The sequence below is a fragment of the Canis lupus genome, chromosome 5, assembly GCF_048164855.1.
Source record: "Canis lupus baileyi chromosome 5, mCanLup2.hap1, whole genome shotgun sequence".
Classification (NCBI taxonomy): domain Eukaryota; kingdom Metazoa; phylum Chordata; class Mammalia; order Carnivora; family Canidae; genus Canis; species Canis lupus.
In genome coordinates, this window is record NC_132842.1 from 72,459,447 (window position 1) to 72,480,950 (window position 21,504).

General features: G+C 38.9%; 1 protein-coding gene across 1 annotated transcript in view; it reads right to left on the bottom strand.

Annotated features, from left to right (window-relative positions):
• Positions 1-3,493: 3,493 nt before the first annotated feature.
• Positions 3,494-21,504, bottom strand: part of YTHDF2 (YTH N6-methyladenosine RNA binding protein F2) — a 33,015-nt gene continuing 15,004 nt past the window's right edge. The window contains exon 5 of the mRNA XM_072827457.1: positions 3,494-4,339. Coding sequence (XP_072683558.1) covers positions 4,316-4,339 — 24 coding nt within the window. The 3' untranslated portion in view covers positions 3,494-4,315. The remainder of the gene's footprint in view (positions 4,340-21,504) is intronic.

Here is a 21,504-nt window from a genome sequence, read left to right on the forward strand (position 1 = left end):
GCTAATTCTCGACCTACATCAGTAATAAAAACTCTAATAATCTTGTGCAATTTAAAGAATTGCTTTAAAAAAAAATCAAGGGATGGTTTCTAAATACTCTCCAATAAAAGGAATCTTTATTCCTTGGGGAAATGGGGCTGGGGCAGAGAAAATACAAGATTAACTGGGATCTAAGTATATTGTACCAGAAAGTAAGGAAGGGCTCCAAAAACCATTGAGGACATGCCAAAAAGACACAAAAGCCAACTTAAAGAAGCAGCTCCCAATTGCCAAGTCTGGGACAATCTGAGCAAGAAAATAAATGATGCACTGACCCATGGAATTATATATCCCTGAGTCCACACTGGTACAATTTTTTTAAAAACGGGAGAAGGCACAGTTCCTCCTTACAGGATTCTAATTTGTGTAAATATAGAACAGACCTACAAATAAACATTTGGCAAACACCACAGTAATACTTGTTGTAGGCAATAACAATCCAGATGTCAAAATTAGTGAACCAAAGATTGAAGTTTTTAAGTATACCCCTCCACGAGTTACTACTATAAAGGGAAAATCAGTAACTATACAGTGGAGAAATCTGGCAGACACTACCTAAACACCAAGTGACCAAAGTCAACATCACCACCAGTTAAGACATATGGACACCATGTATCATGATGTAATGCAGTGAGAAGTGTACAGGACTCTTGTGGTAGTCTTGCCAAAAAATAACCTCAATCTAACAGTGAAAAATTTGAGACAAATCCAATTCAAGGAACATTCTATAAAATATTTGGCCAATACTTCTCCAAAAGTGTCAATCATAAAAAGTGAAGACTGAAGAACTCATAGGCTAGAAGCCTAAAAAAACCAAAATGCAATATGGGATCCTAGATTGGATGCAGAGACAGAGAAACAAAAGGATATTCCTTGAACAATTGGCACAATTCATAGATTAGTTAGTAGTACTGAATTAGTATTTAGTGTTTTTGATAATTGTACTATGGTTACATAAATGTTGACATTTGGGGAAAGGGAAGTGAACAGTGTATGAGAGAACTCTATACTATTTTCACAAAATTAAATTATTCTAAAGTAAATTTTTAAAAAACAGAACATGTAAAAATAAAAACGTTAGGGGAAAATAGCCCATCAAATGCGACTAAGATTAAATTGAGTGACTTACACATTTTGTTCAAATCTTAAAGGTTTAGAATGCTTTGAATTGACAATGATGATATGTGGTAATATTGTTGTTCAGTTTCCCCTCAACAGAAGAGAAAAGTAAACAAACATGGCTATCCAAAGTCTTACATTCACAAAGTAAAGAACAAAACAAAAGTACAGAGGACAAATAATCAAGTCAGCAGTTTCCACTGGCAAAGCAGTCACTGGCAAATAAGAGAACTAGTTTTTTTATTCATTCATTCATGAGAGCCAGAGAGAGAGGGAGAGGGAGAGAGAGAGAGAGAGAGAGAAGCAGAGACATAGGCAGAGAGAGAAGCAGGCTCCATGCAGGAAGCCCATGCGGGACCCAATCCCAAGACTCCAGGATGACGTCATGGGCCAAAGGCAGGCGCTCAACCACTGAGCCACCCAGGCATCCCCAAGAGAACTAGTTTTAGCTGCTCTGGGAGATCACCAAACCAACTTTTGAACCAAAAACTTAGGGAGAACATAGCCTAATTTTTAATACTACAAAAATACCTCTCTGTGCGTGTATTTTTAACACAGAAATTCAACATCCTGACACCCTCAATCTCCCCCTCAAGGGAGAGCTAAGTGAACAGCCTTGTTAGGGGTTCTAAATTCTGTTTGCTCCCAAAGCTATACCAGTATTTTCTGTGACGTGAAAAGAAAAACTGGCAAGCACTGGCTTTAAACTAACATTCCAAATTGCAAAACAAGCATCTTGAATAATCTTCTATCCAACTTGAATACAAGGTAGAAAAATCTAGGAAAAATTGCTTTTGAATTTGCTTTGCTCAGGATATTTTCCCTTTTGAAGGTGAAATACTGGACAAATTAAGTTCACGGGAGTTCTCTACAAATCAGAGAAGTTTGACTAAAACTGAAAACAGTGAATGTAGATGAGCATCTTCAAACTGATTAAAGTGCAAAGGAATCCCAATTGGGGGGGGGGGAGGGATGTAATTCAAAATGAGCTTGGGAAATAGGAATATCTAGGTATATTGTACTGTGCCTCAGGCAGAGAAAAGTTCTCCACTCAACTACAAATCAGAATTATTTGATTCAGTAGCCTGGGCTATGTCAAATAGCCAAATAAAGTCAATTGAGGACAAAATATCATTAAAATCCATTTTCAGAACCCTTTCTTTAAAAAGTTTTCACAGATTTAACTCTATAAAATTGTGACATCTTCAGAACTAAATATCTCCTGGGGCACCTGGGTGGCTCAGATCATGATCCCAGGGTCGTGGGATCGAGCCCCACCTTTGGGCTTCCTGCTCAGTGGGGAGTCTGTTCCTCTCTCTTTCTCCTCGCCCTGCTCATTCTCTCTCTCAAATAAAATAATAGAATCTTAAGGAAAAAAGAATAACAATCTTTTTAAACTTATTCACCTTATTTTTAAAAAAGATTTTATTTATTTATTCATGAGAGACACAGAGAAAGGCAGACAGGAGAAGCAGGCTCCATGCAGGAGTCTGATGTGGGACTCGACCCTGGAGTTCCAGAGCCTAAGGCAGACACTCAACCACTGAGCCACCCAGGTGTCCCATCACCTTATTTTTTTAAAAGTAATCCCTATACCCAACATGGGGCTCAAACACCACCTTGAGATCAAGAGTCCCATACTTGGGATACCTGGGTAGCTCAGGTCATGATCTCAGGGTTTTGACTGAGTCTCACCTTGGGCTCCTTACTGGGTGTGGAGCCTGCTTAAGAGTCCCTCTCCCTCTCCCCTCCCCCAACCCCACATAAAAAAAAAAAAAAAAAAAGAGTCCATGCTCTACCAACTAAGCCAGCCAGGCACCCCAAAGACAAAAAATCATTAAGGCAGAGAAGCCCCAAACCCTGAAAAGCAAAGGTAAATCAAATACCATTATGGTTATATGGTTAACAAAAACCCAAGCCCCACTGGAATTTATTGTTTGACCTGCACCCATAGGGAATACTCTCTAGATAAGTGGTATTTCAAATTAAACACTTAACATCGTTGATATTGGGCTCTTCCTACTTTGCAAATAAAATTATGCACTATCTCGCCAGTTTCTAAAGGGTCAGCACAGTGCCTGGCACCTAGTAAGCAGTCATAATAAAATATTTGCTGAAATGATTTAGCAATGGCTTGACTTTATGAATTCTGACCCACCTTTTTCTTTATGGAGGTCATGGTTATCTGGCCCTGGATACAAAAGCAAACCTGAACTATTTCATTTCAGCAAGCTTTCTAAAAACAGTTGCCATCTCACCTCATACAACTCCTTACACTCCAAATCTTTAATAAAACACAGAAGACACAAATCATACTAATAAATGGTACTAGAAGTGATGCTCAACAGGATCTCACGTTTATTGAGAAGTGATTAATGGTAAAAAGAAAGGCAATGCCCTCTCCTCATTGGCTGAACAATAAACTGAAGAAACATTCACTACACGTTTTACAATATTTTTCTCTTCCAAAATGCATTTCTGTAAACAAGTTTTTACCACTGTTCTTAGCTTTGAAATCAAATTAATCCTGACTTAATCAGTATAATGTACAAGAACAGAAAATTTCTTAGGACTCCTAGTACTTTACTTTGAGTAACAAAGGGTCAGAGAAAATGAACCACCCTTAAAGACACAACCTTGGGTAACACTGTTAAATTCTCCAAGACAAAAATTCTTCATAAAAATGTTCTTCCAGTTCGGAAGGGAAAAACCAAATTCCCACTTTCTGGGGTGGAGGCCCAAAATCTTCGAAACTCAAGTGTTCTCCAAGTGCAAATGTCAAAATGGGGAGAGGAAAGGGTTTAAAAATTAGAGAAAACTGTATGCACTTACGGACTTTAAAATCCGAAAAACATAGTAAAAAGACAAAAAAACAAAGCATTATGCTCTGAAATCACAACCAAAGCCAAAATAAAAGGGACATTTTTCACCTAAACTACCTAGAGGGATTTTTTGTTTAGTTTTTTCTTTTTCTTTTTTTTTTCATTTTCCAGTTAAGTCCTATGTCTTTTGTGAAATTCCAATACTTAAACTGCAAGTCTGCAATCGTCTCTGAAGTCAATGAAATTAAGAAAAAAGTCCTAATTCTCTTGAAGGTCATTTTTTTCCTTAGGATATGCAGATGCAACCGTTGCTGCAGTCTGTGCAGAACTGCCTTTTATTTGCCACGACCTTGACGTTCCTATAGAAGTTAAAAAAAAAAAAAAATTTGAAATGGTTAGTTAAAACTTATCTGAACATGCATAAGAATTAAAATTTTACAACTCAACAGAAACTTCGTTATTTGTGCTAAGTAGAATATTCCTCACAAATATTTACTTCCTATATTTAAACCAAAGTAGTAATAAACACCCAATCATCCCAATTAATACAAAATTATTTTCCTTTGACTTTAAAATTTCTTACATGAAAAAAAAATAAAAAAATAAAAAATAATAAAATTTCTTACATGACTTAAACAGATCTGTTTTCCAATTACAGTTGGTTTAGGCTAATACTTATCAGTCCCCCCAAATAATGGAAGTAACTCAAACATACATCAAAAGCCTAAAGAAGGGAAGCAGCATCAAGTATACTAAACAAAAACAAAAACCTAACACTACTAGAGTCATCCCATACTAGTCCTAAGGCCTTAGGCATATTCACAGGCCTCAATTTCCTTTTTTTTTTTTTTTTATTTTTTTTTTTTTTTTTATTTTTTTTTATTTTTTTTTTTTTTAAAGATTTTATTTATTTATTCATGATAGTCACACAGAGACAGAGAGAGGCAGAGACACAGGCAGAGGGAGAAGCAGGCTCCATGCAGGGAGCCCGACGTGGGATTCGATCCCGGGTCTCCAGGATCGCGCCCCGGGCCAAAGGCAGGCGCCAAACCGCTGCGCCACCCAGGGATCCCTTTTTTTTTTTTTTAAAGTGAGGATATATATCTCACAGGGTTGTGTGAGAATTAATGGGCTGACATACAGAAAGCTCTTTATCCATAGCCAAAAAGAAAATTACCCTTTTCCCTAGGGACAGTTTAAAATCCACTTAGAGATGGATTTTGAAAACTGACCTCAATACTTAAGTTTTCCCTGAAATAAATCTAAATGCTCATTTCTTAGTAAAAATCATTCTTCGTGTGCCTTTTAGAAGCTTATCCTAAACAGCCTTCCATTTCACACACTACCTCATGTACTGGAATCTTTTAAACTATGACTCAATCCATGTTCCCTTTCTTTCTTTTTCTTTCTTTCTTTCTTTTTCTTTCTCTCTCTCTCTCTTTTTTTTTTTTTTTTTTTTAAGAGAAGGAGGGGCAGAGGGAGAAGGAGAGCGTCTTTAGCAGGCTCCAAGCCCAGCACAGACCCCATGCGGGGCTCTGTCTCATGACCCTGAGATCATGACCCGGACTAAAATCAAGAGTCAGCTGTTTAACCAACTGAGCTACCCAGGCACCCCTCAAATCCACGTTTTTTTATTTATTTATTTATTTATTTATTTATTTATTTATTTATTTATTTATTTATTTATTTATTTATTTATTTGAGAGAGAGAGAGAGAGAGAGAGAGAGAGAGAGAGGCAGAGACACAGGAGGAGGGAGAAGCAGACTCCATGCCGGGAGCCTGACGTGGGACTCGATCCCGGGACTCCAGGATCACACCCTGGGCCAAAGGCAGGCGCTAAACCGCTGAGCCACCCAGGGATCCCCCCACGTTCCTTTTAAAAGCAAAAACATTAAGTAGTTAGGAGCACACAGGCCTGAACTTATACTTGATTCATCAATCTGCTTGAGTAGAGTCATCTGCTACCATTTACCCCATGGTAACTATGATTCTGAAGTAAAATAGGACTCCTACTAAAAGGAATAGCAACTACTACTTACGGGTTTCCGTGTTCCAGACACCATATATAATAATGATCTTCATAACTATGCTACAGGGACTGTATTACTTCTGAGATAGGAAAACTAAAGCTCAAAAAAGCTACTTGACTAGTATTACCTAATAACCAAGATTCAAACGTAAGGTCACATACTATATACGCTCTTTCTGAACACCAGTTATTACAAATACTTATGTGAAAGTCAACAAACTGAAGCTTTGTGATGAACTACCCTTACTACTAAATTAATCCATAGGTATAAAAACAGTATTCAGAAAGAAGTTGGGATCCTTGGGTGGCGCAGCGGTTTGGTGCCTGTCTTTGGCCCAGGGCGCGATCCTGGAGACCCAGGATCGAATCCCACGTCGGGCTCCCGGTGCATGGAGCCTGCTTCTCCCTCTGCCTATGTCTCTGCCTCTCTCGCTCTATCATAAAAAAATAAAATAAAATAAATGCTTTCCCTTAAAAAAAAAAAAAAAAAGAAAGAAAGAAGTCATCTTTATTCTTTTTAAAAGATTTTATTCATTTGAGAGTGTGAAGGCCCTCAACGAGTGGGGGAAGGGGCGGGGGGAAGAGACAGAGAGGGACCAGCATACTCTGATAAGCACAGAGCCCCACACAGGGCTCAATCCCACAGCTCAATCCCATGACCCTGCGATCACAACCTGAGCCAAAATGAAGAGTTGTGACACTCAACCAACAGAGCCATCCAGGCACCCTGAGCAGTTATCTTTTTCTAAAATTTTATTTATTTATTCAAGAAAGACACAGAGAGTGGGAGAGAGGCAGAGACACAGGCAGAGGGAGAAGGAGGCTCCATGCAGGGAGCCCGACGTGGGACTCGATCCCGGGATCCCAGGACCACGCCCTGGGCTGAAAGCAAACACTCAACCACTGTGCCACCCAGGCGTCCCAATAACAGCATTTTTAATTCAAAAGAAACTAACCCACTGAGGGGGGCACTTGATGGGATGAGCACTGGGTGTTATTCTGTATGTTGGTAAATTGAACACCAATAAAAAATAAATTTATTATTAAAAAATAAATAAAAAAAAAAGAAACTAACCAGCATTTTGCAATTGTACTGCATCATCTGACTTTTAAAACACCAAATTCCTCTTTATAATGTGCTAAGTTCCACAAATACCTGTTCAAATTTTGCCCCAAACATAAAGCTATTCTTGAATCTTCACTACACAATGATACCAAGAAGGCAAGTATACAACCTGTGTCCTAACTTAAACCTATATGCCAGAAGGTTTAAGATTTTTATTTAAGATTTTATTTTTTCAAAACAACAACAACAAAAAAGATTTTATTTTCTCATGGGAGACACAGAGACAGTGGCAGAGAGAAATACAGGCAGAGGGAGAAGCAGGCTCCCCATCAGGGAGCCGGATGTGGGACTCGATCCAGGACTCCAGGATCATGTCCTGAGCCGAAGGCAGACACTCAACCGTTGAGCTACCCAGGCATCCCTAAGATTTTATTTTTAAGTAATTTCTACACCTATGGTGGGTCTCAAACTCACCACCCCGAAATTCAGTCAAATGCTCTTCCAGCTGAGCCAGCCAGGCACCCCACAGGTTTATCTTAAATTATGCAAATTACATACAAATAAATAGCATTCACAATCTTAAATCTTTTTTTAAGATTTATTTATTTATTCATAGAGACAGAGGCAGAGACACAGGCAGAGGGAGACTCAGGCATACAGAGAGCCTGACGTGGGACTCGATCCAGGGTCTCCAGGATCACGCCCTGGGCTGCAGGCGGCGCCAAACCGCTGCACCACCGGGGCTGCCCGGCATTCACAATCTTAATCTCCTGATCTACATCAAGAAAACATCATACACAATTCAGCAAGCTCAATTAACTGCTGTCCTATTTCCAAATAGTTTTGATGTGTATACAAAAATAAATTTATAAAATTATAAATAAGGAGAACCTCCATCTTCTCAGAGATTATAGAAAATATTCACAAGGCTGTTCTTTTAAAAGATTTTATATATTTATTCATGAGAGACACATAGAAAGAGGCAGAGACACAGGCAGAGGAAGAAGCAGGCTCCATGCAGGGAGCCGGATGTGGGACTCGATTCCAGGACCCCAGGATCACGCTCTGAGCCAAAGGCAGATGCTCAACCGCTGAGTCACCCAGGCGTCCCTTGTTTTGTTTTTAAAAGATTTTATTTATTCATTCATGAGAGGCAGAGGCAGAGGGAGAAGCAGGCTGCATGCAAGGAGGCTAATGCGGGACTCGATCCCAGGACTCCAAGATCATGCCCTGGGCCAAAGGCAGGGGCCAAACTGCTGAGGCACCCAGGGATCCCCTTGTTTTTTTTTGTTTTTTTTTTTTTAAAGTGGGCTCTGCCCAGCATGGAGACCAACAAAGGCCTGAACTCACAACCCCAAGATCAGAACCCAAGCTGAGATGACAATTCAGATGGACTTAACTGACTGAGCCACCCCCAGGTGCCCCCAAGCAAGATTTTACATACTAGATTGAATTTTTAAAATATTTTCATCAGGGTGCCTGGCTGGCTCAGTCCATAGAGCATGCAACTCTTGATCTTGGAGTTGTGAGTTTTGAGCCACACAGTGGATGTAAAGATTACTTAAAATTTATTTTAAAAAATAAAAATTAAGGGGCACCTAGCTGGCTCAGGTCATGATCCCAGGCTCCTGGGATCGAGTCCTGCATCAGGCTTTCCAGAGAGAGTCTGCTTCTTCCTCTGCCTATTGTCTCTGCCTCTCTCATGAATAAGTAACATCTAATTTTCATTAAAAAAAAATATAGGACAGTCCCGGTGGCACAAAGGTTTAGCGCCGCCTGCAGCCCGGGGTGTGATCCTGGAGACCTGGGATTGAGTCCCACGTCGGGCTCCCTGCATGGAGCCTGCTTCTCCCTCTGCCTGTGTCTCTCTGCCTCTTCTTTGTCTCTATGAATAAATAAATAAGTAAAAAATCTTAAAAAAAAAATTATAGGTTGGAAACAGGAATCAGTAGGATCTTGCTTGAAGGTCCTCCCACTGCTCAAATCTGTGACAACTTAAGCATTACATAACCGCAGTAAGTAAACTATTATCACGGGGTGTCTGGGTAGCTCAGTTAAGCATCTGCCTTTTGGCTCAGGTCATGATCTCAGGGTCCTGGGATGGGCCCCACATTAGGCTGCCTGCTGAGTGGGAAGCCTGTGTCTCCCTCTCCCTCTGTTGTTCCCCATGTTTATGCTCTCTGGCTGTCAAATAAATAATTAAAAAAAAAAAGAATTATTATATAGTGTTATCTGAATTAAGGCAAGAAAACAATGCATGCAAAAACTAAAAGGTGAAAATTTGGTAAGGAACAAGGTATTTTTACAGTCTCAAACTATTTTCCCACTTATTGAAAGGAAAATAGCTTTACAATGGAGAATTTGGTGAACACTTTAAGTGATCAAAATAACATTCCCAATAATGACATAAAACAGCCTCCTAATGTGAAGCACTGAAGACACAGTCACTTATGTGGTATTCCTGCTAGAGAAACATAATCACAATGTACATGATGAGGAAACCTTAGACAAACTGAGGGGCATTCTACAAAAACAAACACCATATACTCTTCAGAAAGGCAAGGTCATAAAACAGCTGAGTGGGTGGGGTATGGTATTCATATGTAATCGCTGCAGATTAAGAGAAAAAAAAAAAGACATGAAAACTAAAAGATCCTGGACTAGAACCTGGATTATTAAAAAATGGCTATCAAGGACATTAAGACTTACTGTAAAATATAAATAAGATCTATAGATAATAGTGTTGTGTGTCAAAGTTAAATTTCCTGATGTTGGTAAATACACTGTGGTTATAAGCCAATGTTCTTATTTTCAGGAATTAACAGCAAAATATTGAGGAGAAAGGACCTATCTGAAACTTACTTTTAAATGGTCAGAAAATTACACACACATATCAAAAAGAATAAAGTAAATGAGCCAGAACGGTACACTGACAAATCTGGGTGAGAAGTATATAGGCATTTATGTACTATTCTTGAAATTTCTTGAAGTTTGAAATTATTTCAAAATAAATAAATGGGGAGAAAGTGAATGTTCATTTAACTCTTCTGCAAATACTGGTTACACTAAAAGTCATGTACAACAATTCATAAAACTTTGAATTAAGTTTATTTCTGGAGCACCTGGGTGGCTCAGTTTAAGTATCTGACTCGATTTTGGCTCAGGTCTTGATCTCAGAGTTGAGCCTCATGCTCAGCAGGGAGTCTGCTGGAGATTCTCTCCCTCCCTCTACCCCTCTGCCCTAAGAAAAATAAATAAATAAAATAATGAAATGAGTTTATTTCCTCAGACCTACACTAAAAGTCCCTAAACACAGTATTTTAGTAAAAAAAGAAAACAGGAGCCCCTGGCTAGCTGAGTTGGCGGAGTATGCAACTCTTGATCTCTGGGTTGTAAGTTCCAACCCCACACTGGATGTACATTACTTAAATAAATTTTTTAAAATTCTGATTAAGTGTAAAAAAAGAAAAAAAAAGAAAACGTCTACTTAGCAGCTTTTTACAAGTCTTTTAGAATGAGAAAAGAGGACAGAGAATGTTCTAAGGACCATTATTTTTAGACACTTATGGACATTAAAACCTTTTAATTTTTTTTAAAGATTTTATGTATTTATTCATGAGAAATAGAGAGAGGCAGAGACTCAATGTGGGACTCCATCCTGGGGCCCAGGGATCACATGCTGAGCCACCCAGGCGTCCCTAAACTTTTTAGGTATCTTTTTTCTTTTTTTTTTTTTACCTTTTAGGTTTCTTTTTTTTTTTTTTTCTTTTTTTAAAGATTTTATTTACTTATTCATAGAGACACAGAGAGAGAGAGAGAGGCAGAGACACAGGCAGAGGGAGAAGCAGGCTCCATGCTGAGAGCCCAACGTGGGACTTGATCCAGGGTCTCCAGGATCACACCCTGGGCTGCAGGCGGCGCTAAACCGCTGCGCCACCGGGGCTGCCCAACCTTTTAGGTTTCTATAGATGACTTCTCTTACAGCAGATTTCTTTCACTTTTGTGACTATCTCCTATTACCACTGAGAACAATTTCACTAAATGCTTTGACAACTTATGGCCAAAGGGTTTTGCTTGTAGGTTGGCTGTATCTGCTGACATTCCTAATCAACCAGTCCTACCCTAGTAATATTTAATAAATAAAAAGCAAGGAGATGGGGGAACCAGAAGAATGATGATGGATATATAATAAAGGGAGGAGAGAAGAGCATATAAAAGCAAATTTGGATTTCCAATGGGTCCAAGTCCCAATCAGAATTGCCATGAGCAAAACATACATCTATGTTTCGTTGGACATGCCAGCTTTTTTTTAAGATTTATTTATTCATGAGACACAGAGAGGCAGAGACACAGTGAAGCAGACTCCCTGCAGGGAGCCCAATGCGGGACTTGATCCCAGGATCACAACCTGAGCCAAAGGCTCAACCACTGAGCCACTGGACACTCCAGCTTTTATTATACATGAAGACACTGCTGACTCATCATAGCAGTGCAAGTGGTATGTCAAGTTGTTTCTCCCCATGGTACTGTCATGTGGAACTGATCTACCAACCCCCCCCCCTTTTTTTTAAACTTAGTACTTCTAGAGCCACAGTCTGGACAGTTACAATGAGATCTGTGGTAAGAATAGGCTGAAATGGTCAGTCAAGGTTAAGCTTTTGCCATGATTTACTGTCTGCAGAAAGGTAAACGTAAGATCCTCAAGCACAAACACAAAATTAATCATAAAGTCCCAGTTAACCAGAAAACAACCCAACACTAGAAGTTAGAGAAGATGCATGCATTTCTAGAGCTTAAGAATATTGTACTGATAGAAGATAGAAGATCACAGAGCCAAGATCTTACTGAATTCACACCCCTTCCTCAAAATTCTAATTAGGACACATTCATCCTATCTTCAATCAATTCACAATCTCAACAAAAACAGCAAGACTAAAGAAACAATCTTAGAAATAAAGATAGGGCAACCCCAGTGGCTCAGCGATTTAGCGCAGCCTTCAGCCCAGGGTGTGATCCTGGAGACCTGGGATCGAGTCCCACACGTCAGCCTCCCTACATGGAGCCTGCTTCTCCCTCTGCCTGTCTCTTTCTCTCTGCATCTCTCATGAATAAATAAAATTAAAAAAAAAAAAAAAAGAAATAAAGATAATTTAAAGACAGTAAGAAAGCGTAAAAAGGGAAAAAATTTCTAGCCCTCAGCATCTGTTCTGCCACTTAAATAACTAGAGGTAATACCCATACTAATCATGCATCCCACCCTGAGCCCCTCCCCACTTTACATCTATGATTATAAAATACAAAACTTCATCTCTAGAAAATATCCTAAAAACCACAAGGTGGCAATGTTACTTAAAATGTGCACATCTAGGGACGCCTGAGTGGCTCAGTGGTTGAGTGTCTGCCTTTGGCTTAGGGCGTGATCCTGGAGTCCTGGGATCCAGTCCCACATCAGGCTCCCTGCATGGAGCCTGCTTCTCTCTCTGCCTATGTCTCTGCCTCTGTGTCTCTCATGAATAAATAAAATCTTTAAAAAAAAAAAAATGTGGACATCTGAAACCTCTTCCTGTAATACATATAGAACTCTCTACATACGGATTTATTTTTCCTCTATTTAGCTTAACATCCTCTTGTTTCTACTAGCATACCACTCCCTCCACTTTTAAGAAGCCATAAAACACAAGTGAGGCATATATTTATTTGCCGGCTATAACTTAACCATAAAAACAGATATTCACCCCCAAATTAAATTTATTTACATAGCCCTCAACTAATTTTTCCTATGTCCCCATGGGCCTTGAGAGAAAGAACAGAAATTTCGCTGTCCCTGGCTGAAAGAGAATGCTAAGATGGGCTAAGCATGAAAAAAAAAAAAAAAAAAAAAAAACATGATCATACTAAAATCACTTTCAGAGACAAATACCATATGATTTCATTTATACGTGAAATTAAAAAAAAAAAAACCCAGATGAATAAACAAAAAGCAGTAACAGACCCATAAATACAGAGAACAAACTAAGGGGAGGAGAGGGAAGAGGGGAGTTGAAATCAGTGAAGGAGGGTGGGAGATAGTCTTCCAGGTATGGAATGAGTAAGAAGATAAAACATAAAAGCAGGGATCCCTGGATGGCGCAGTGGTTTAGCGCCTGCCTTTGGCCCAGGGCACGATCCTGGAGACCCGGGATCGAATCCCACGTCGGGCTCCTGGTGCATGGAGCCTGCTTCTCCCTCTGCCTATGTCTCTGCCTCTCTCGCTCGCTCTCTGTGTGACTATCATAAATAAATAAAAATTTAAAAAAAACATAAAAGCAAAGGGAATATAGTCAATGGTATCATATGGTGACATAGCCTTGTATGGTAGCAGATGGTAGCTACATTTGTGGTGAGCAGAGTATAACATATAGACTTGTCCTGTCAAATCACTATGTTGTACTTAGGCACCTGGTTGGCTCAGTCGGCTGGATGTCTGACTCTTGATTTTGACTCTAGTCATGGTCTCAGGGTCATGGGAATGAGCCCTGTGTGGGACTTCCTGCTAAGCACAGAATCTGCTTAAGACCCTCTCTCCCTCTCTTTCCCACTTCCTTTCTAAAGTAAATATATCTTAAAACATATCTATTCTGCGGGGGGCACCTGGGTGGCTTGACTGGTTAAGCATCTGACTTAGGCTCACATCATGATCTCAGGGTCCTGAGACTGAGCCCTGTCACAGGACCTTCACTCAGCAGGGAGTCTGCTTGTCTCTATCCCTCTGCCCCTCCCCCCACTCATGCTAGCTCTCTCTCAAATCTTTAAAAAAAATCTTCTACCTTCTCATCCCCTTTTAAGCTTTTCCAGGTGCAGAAATGGACATTTAGTTAGAATGAATTTCTGGGAATTAAAGTAGGAACAACAAAATGAAGCTAATGCATTAACTAGTAACATTTCATACTACCAGTTATTTTCCAAAATTACTAATTAGAAGCTGAACTCCTATACACATTTTGCCAAACGGGTTATAAGTAAAAAGCCTGAATAAGCCACTATTTTCAGTACCTGAATAAGAAATCTGACTAGCGACAGAACAAAGGGTAAGATAATTTATATATTAACAAAGGGTAAGATAATTTATACATTAACATTTTTTAGCTTAACTAAAAGTAAAATGAGGAAACACTAGCTCTAAATCAAATGAAATGGTCTGACAGGCTTAACTATTGACTAAATCATTCCCTGGCTTTCCAATAAAAACTGCATTTGAACCAAACCTGACTTCACAATAAAATCAATTTCTCAAAACACTTCAGAATACAATTTAGCAAATAAGGTTTGTTTTTGGGTTTGTTTTTATTTATTCATGAGAGAGAGAGAGAGAGAGAGGCAGAGACACAGGCAGAGGGAGAAGCAGGTTCCTCACAGGGAGCCCAATGCGGTACTCGATCCCCAGACCCGGGATTCATGGCCTGAGCTGAAGGCAGACACTCAACAGCTGAGCCAGCCGGGCGTCCCAACAAATAAGGTTTTAACAGCTTCTCAAATCCCCCCCATTCCCAGTATAAGCATTATTTTGCTTTTGACAGATAAATTCAGAATGAAGAAATCATTAGAATATGCTTTCCAATTATCTGATGATACTCTCCAGCTCTACCTCCAAAACTTTCCAGTAGAATCATTAATACCTCTCTAGTCCAAGCTACTACTATCTCTCATCTGGAATTTGCCAGACTCTTAAATGATCTTTTATTCTTATGCCCTCTTCAGTGTATTCCAAGGGTTGGACCTCAAAATGGAAACTCAGCAACACTATTAATTACCATGCCAAAGGTTACCGAAAAATTTAATGAATGATTCAAAATAAACAAGTGTATATTTGTGTATGCCTAATATTATAGATAACAATCATTCATAAAAGACCTGTATGCAAAGAACTTCTATAAAATTTAATCCTAACAGCACAATAAGGTATTTTTCTGATTTTTAAAAATATACTAAAGCTCAGAGAAGTTTACTTGCTCCAATCAGTCATAGTGGTAGATATGGTATCAGGTCTTCTAGAGCCTTTAGCCTTTCTGCTACTATAAATATATGTTAACAAGACCACAGAATCTGAAATTAATGCTCTCTATAAATAATATCAACCATTATACATACCTAAATAAATTAAGGCCCATTTAATTAACATATTTTATTGAATCCTCTCCATCCAAAAAAACGGGTTACCTTTAAAGATCAGCGTTTAAATATCTTAGTTTGGGCAACTTCAAAATGGCTAGTGAGCACTAAATATTATAGTTTAAGATTAACAACTTTCTAAACAAAATTAACCTGCTCACAAAAGGAGAGATACAATAAAAGGAATACTAAATAATGCAAAACTTAGGGGTGCCTGGGTGGTGCAGGTGCTTAAGCATCTGACTCTCAGTTTCAGCTCAAGTCATGATCTCAAGGTTCTGGGATCGAGCACTGAGTAGGGCTCTGTTGAGCAAGGAGCCTGCTTGAGCTCTCTTCCTCTCCCTCTTCCATTCGTGTGCTCTAAGATAAATAAATCTTCAAATAATGTAAAACTGAAAACCATTAATGTCTCTTAGAAACAGCCATAATGCCTCTAAAAAGTATATTATAACATCAAGTTACAGGGGTGCCTGGGTGGCTTGGTCAATTAAGCGTCCAACTCTTGATTTTGGCTGAGGTCATGATCTCAGGGTTGTGAGATCCGGCCCCATGTTGGGTTCGACACTGGGCATGGAGCCTGCTTAAGATTCTCTCTCTCCGGACACCTAGGTGACTTAGTGGTTGAGCATCTGCCTTCGGTCAGGTCATGATTCTGGGGTCCTGGGAGAGTCCCACGTCTGGCTCCCCGCAGGGGGCCTGCTTCTCCCTCTGCCTGTGTCTCTGCCCCTCTCTCTCTATCTCTCATGAATGAATAAATAAAATATTTAAAAAAAAAAAGATTCTCTCTCTCTCCCCCTCACTAAAAAAAATAAAAATAAAAAATAAAACAAGTAACATCAAGTTACAATTGTAGGATATTAAGCCAAAGAGACTGTCAGCTTTTAATAGACAAAAATTATTGGCAACACACTAGAGACTCATAATATTAGTAGCTGATTAAAAAACGGGACTAACTGCTCAAAATACCACAGTACTAAAAAGTACAGCCAGGTTTATCAGATATATGTGAATTCTAACACTGCTTTTAAAGGTGAAGTCTTGAGACGAACAGGTAATAGAGACTTTTTTTGTGGGGGGAGGGTAGGACTATATTACAAAGAAAGAAACTTTAGAAACCAAATTTGCAGGAAAAATAAGCATGAAGAATTTGAGGTAAAAGGCATACAAAACACTAATGATCTACATAATCCAAGAATTCTCAAACTTGAAAAATACAAGAGTCTCCTATAGATAAAGAGCTGATAAAATGCAGATTCCAAGACTGTCTCCAAAGATGCTCCTTCAGTAGGTGAGAGAATAGAATCTGCAGTTTAAATACTCAGAGATGGTAATTTATGTAAACTGAGAAACTTCTCATCAATTTCTAATCCCATAAAAATACCTGGGGAGTTTCCTAAATTAACTTTCTTCTTTAATAAGTCTGAGTATAGAACCTAGTTACCAGTATTTCTGTAAATACTTTTCAGATGACTCAAAGTTTATTTTATATCATTGTTACCATCTTTCTGTTTATATTCTAAAACACTCACCTAGGTCCACCCTGTTCCCCTCCCCATCCGTCTGCAGGCTTATGGATTCCAAGTAAAGTAACATTTGCCATAAATAATATCAGTTACCAAGAACTTGTCTGGGTTCTAGTTCTGGCTCTGCCACTAAACAAAAGTAAACTTGCAACTTTGTGTACAAATGAGAGTGGGATACACTAAAACCTTTCCATTCAATTTTATATCCTTTTCAGAGTACATTATATCTAGAGCCATTTGTGTTCCCCCTTATTCCTGCTGACTGTCATTAGGCAGCAACTTTCACAAGGTTAGGTAAAGTAGATCCAATTAGCTCCATTTTGATGCTGGTGATGAGGGGAGTATATAACCTGAGTAGTTAAAGGTTTAAATTTCAATTAATTATGCTCTCCTCATATACCCTCAAAGAGGTGAATGGCATCTGCAGATAACAGAACACCGTTGTTAAAACTGTTTTGAATGATAAATGTGGGGGCGCCTGGCTGGCTCAGTCAGTAAAGCATGTGACTCAATCTCAGGGTTATGAGCTGGAGCCCACATTGGGTATAGAGATTACTTAAAGATAAAATCTTAAAAAAAAAAAAAAAAAAAAAAGATAAATGTGAAGATGCAGCAAAGCATTAAGAACAAAAAAAAAAGCTTTGGGGCAAAACAAATTCCAGCTCATCTACAATTTAGCTAGTGATCTTGAGGAAGTTATACCTTCCAAATCACAGTTCCCTAACTGTAAACTGAAGATAATCTTATAAAGAATATTAAAAGGGATCAGAAACAAGGCATGAAAAGTATCTAATACATAGATGCCCCCCAAAATGGCTAAATATGGATATACACCTAAAGTACTAAGAGAAAAAAAAAGATCAAAATACTATGTAGAATATGATTAGGGACCCCTGGGTGGCTCAGTGGTTGAGCGTCTGTCTTCAGCCCAGGGCGTGATCCTGGATCTCAGGATCCAGGATCAGGATCCTCTGTATGTGGGGAGCCTGCTTCTCTCTCTGCCCCCCTCTCTCTCTTGTGAATAAATAAATCTTTTTAAAAAATATGATTATTACCATATAAACCACTTGTGTTAAGTAAAGACAAGCAAACATGCCAAAATGATGAGTGGTTTGTCAAAGAAATCAGGTGTGATTTTTCATTTTCTATACTTTTTATAATTTGATTTCACAATAAAAGATAAAATCAAAGGCAAAATTTGCAAAATACTACTATAAAATTTGCACACTGGAAATTTTTCACAAACACTTTAAAATTCTATACACTACCCACACCCTGATTACCAAAAAAAGTTCACATAAAGTCAAAAGCTTATATAAATCTACCTTTCTAAATGGCTTTGTGTATTACATAAGTGATATGGCCAAATTTTTAATGTTGACAAATATAGGAAAGTACTAAGTATCTCATAAGAACTACCAGATCTTTTAATAGCGCAAAAGAGTTGGAAAGATTAACTGCCTGCTTCTTCCTTCCCCTCCTCCTCTATACCCAACAGCTCAAACTTGGCCAGTTTAGTCATTTTCTTCATCTTTCCACTATTTTTCCTATCCATCCTTCCAGAGTCAACTCAAATACAGTCTTCCATTGTCTTGACTCTAACCCTAACTGGTCTTACTATTCTTTTCTTTTACACTTGGTCTCATACTATAAAATTAGCATTTTAAAATACACTGTCCTGTACTTTCATTTATGATACCTTCTCCCTATGATTAATTGGAGTTAAATCAGTTCAATCAGGAATTGTTATTCGGCAGGAGATGAAAACTATTAGGGCACTATTTAATGAGCTAGTTGTTGTATCTAGAAGAATTTGGTCCAGAGAAGGTGACAGCATGCAAATTTAAACTGAATTATTTGCTTCTGTGGAGGAGAAAGGCAGAAGGGATGATATAAGTTACCATGCTCTGAGCTTTTCTCCTTGCTCATTTGTAGACTTGCAGGATTCAATGAGGAAGAAAGAGATCACTTTTGTTTGCCCTAATTCAGGGAATAAAGCTATTTCCTCCACTACATGAAACTCCTGAACAGCTATAGCTAACAGTCCTTTGTCATTTGAGGACAGTCAAAACCAATGCTGTAGCCTCCCTCCCCACCTCTTATGATAGGTGTGGTCTTCCTCACAACCCCTCTTCCCCACAGACTAAATAAACTAACACACTTAGATGAAATGAAGCTGCAGAACCTTACATTTCTTTAGTTACAACATAGATCCACCACAATAGAACTTCCCTGTACCATTCTTTCATTTAAAAAAATTTGTATCATCCAATGGGGTCCAAATTATCCTTTCACAGGGGAGATGCTTTGGAGACCTCCGAGTGGGGGTTGGAGGGTGCTGAGTACCTAAGGTTAGCAATTCACGGGGTTCTGAGTAAGGTTTTGTTTGAGAGAAAAAGAATTCACTGCTAAAAAGTTTGAAAATGGTTATGGGACTAATCTTTACTTCTGGTAAGCACAAAGGCTCCCATCTGAGTAATTCTCAGTTTCAACTATTCAGAATAGATACTAATAGTAAATGGTTCTAGAGTTACTAACTATCCTTATCCCAAAATGGGGATTTTTTGGAAACATAGCAGTCCCCTCTCTATCAATCTTTAGCCGTGTATGTGTGTATCCACACACATATACATATATATACACACACACAATACTGCCATTTCTTAATACTCGTATTTCAGACATTTTTATATGGTCTACATTACCAAAACAACCCATACTAACTAGATAATAACTGGTCTTACTTCCAGCAGTTCAAACTTCACTAAATCTCTTTAAGGCTTGGAACACCTTGTGGGTGAGGAGGTACTGGAACAAAATAAAACAAACAAACAAACAAACAAATGCAAAGTCTGTTGAATAATGTATGGACACCAAAACCTTCAAATACCTAACAACAAAGCCCCCTCATGTTACTTTTACTCAACAGATAGCCATTGCCATTTCCCATTATCAGCTACCTCTCTGTACAAGTTGATTATAACTTCACCGCCCCCTCTTTAACCCATTCCCCCCCGCCTTTTTTTAAGATTTATTTACTCATGAGAGACAGAGACAGAGAGAGAGGCAGAGACACAGGCAGAGGGAGAAGCAGGCTCCCATAAGTAGCCCACTGTGGGACTTGATCCTGGACCCTAGGATCACGCCCTGAGCCGAAGGCAGACGCTCAACCACAGAGCCACCCAGGCATCCCTAACCCATTCTTTAAATTGTGTTATGGGGGTTCTTTTTTTTTGGCCCTCTTCTCTTACTGTGGGTTAACTCTAGAACCCTACCATAGAAAAGAGGTACACCAGCTCCGCTTTCTCAGCTTATGTGACTTTACAATACTATTTTTTTTGTGCTTCAGGGTCTTTATATATAGAATTAGTTCAATCTACATCATAATAATGTAAGAATTAGATGAAAATTTATAAATATGTAAAATATTCAGGACAGATGTGTGCTAGACACTATATACAGTGTTTAATAACTTCAGCCATTATTTTTATTACCAATATTCTTGACTAATCTTATACTCTTTCATGCCTTTGCCTATACTGAAGTCTAAAAGACACTCTTATTTCTATCAACAGATCTCTTTCCTGAGCTCCAGACCCTATCACCTTACTGTCCCCTACAGGTACACTATTTCCAAAAGCCAACACACCTCCAAACCCCCTAACCTTAATCTGCTGTTCGTCCCATGTTCTTGTTTGTTTGTTTGTTTTTTAATAGTAACTGGTTAGGAAATTTATCTACCTTCTTCAAATCTACCTTTCCCATCATTGTTTTGGTTCAGGTCTGTCTTTTTTTCCAAACTCATTAAAGCTTCTGATTTGGTCTTTGAGCCACCTGTATCCATCATTTAATAGATGAGTTTAGGTAAACTGCTAACCTCAGTTTCCATTTTCCTATCTGCCTCCCAGGGTTAATATGGAGATTAAAGGAAGATTATGGAAGTGGTTAACAAAGCCAGTGCTTCAGTATTTTACCCTTCCCATCCTCCAAAACTGTCATTCCACATTAACTACCATCCCTTACAATCCAACTAAAAACATAAGTATAGAATATAAATGCAAAGCCCAGGGTGCTGGGTGGCTCAGTCGGTTAAGCATCTGTGTTTGCTCAGGGAATGATCCCAGCGTTCTGGGAGAGAACAGGCACAGCGGAGAACCCTGTTCAGCAGAGAGCCTGCTTTTCTCCCTCTCCTGTTGCCCCTCTCCCTGCTGATGCTCGAGCTCTCTCAAATAAAATCTTAAAAAAAAAAAAAAAAAGCAAAGCCCCAGAGCACCTGGTTGGCTCAGTCAGTTAAGTATCTGACTCTTGATTTCCACTCAGGTCATGATCTCAGGGTTGGGAGGGGGTGTGGAGCCTACTTTAAAAAGGGGGGCGGGGGGAGCCCTTCATACATACTGCTGGGCCTACCCAACCTCTGCAGCTTTATCCCTTACCATTCTTTTCCACCTTAAACTTCTCATTACTCTGAAAACAAAACCTAAGCATTCATGAGATCATGTTTATGCACATGCTCTCTCCTCCTAGAATGCCCTTCTCCCTACTTTTCTATCTTACAAATTCCATATATCATATAATGGTCCATGGGCTTTGGCGCCAGATTTCTGTGTTTAATTCAGATGTAGTTCCAACATCTTTTCGTTTATCAAGACAAAAGTGAAACGAATCCACTGTCAGAACTTCACTAGTTTATCAATGATTTGAACAACTTCTTTGCTAAACTGGATAATAATTTTAAAATTCTGGAAGACTATTTCCTC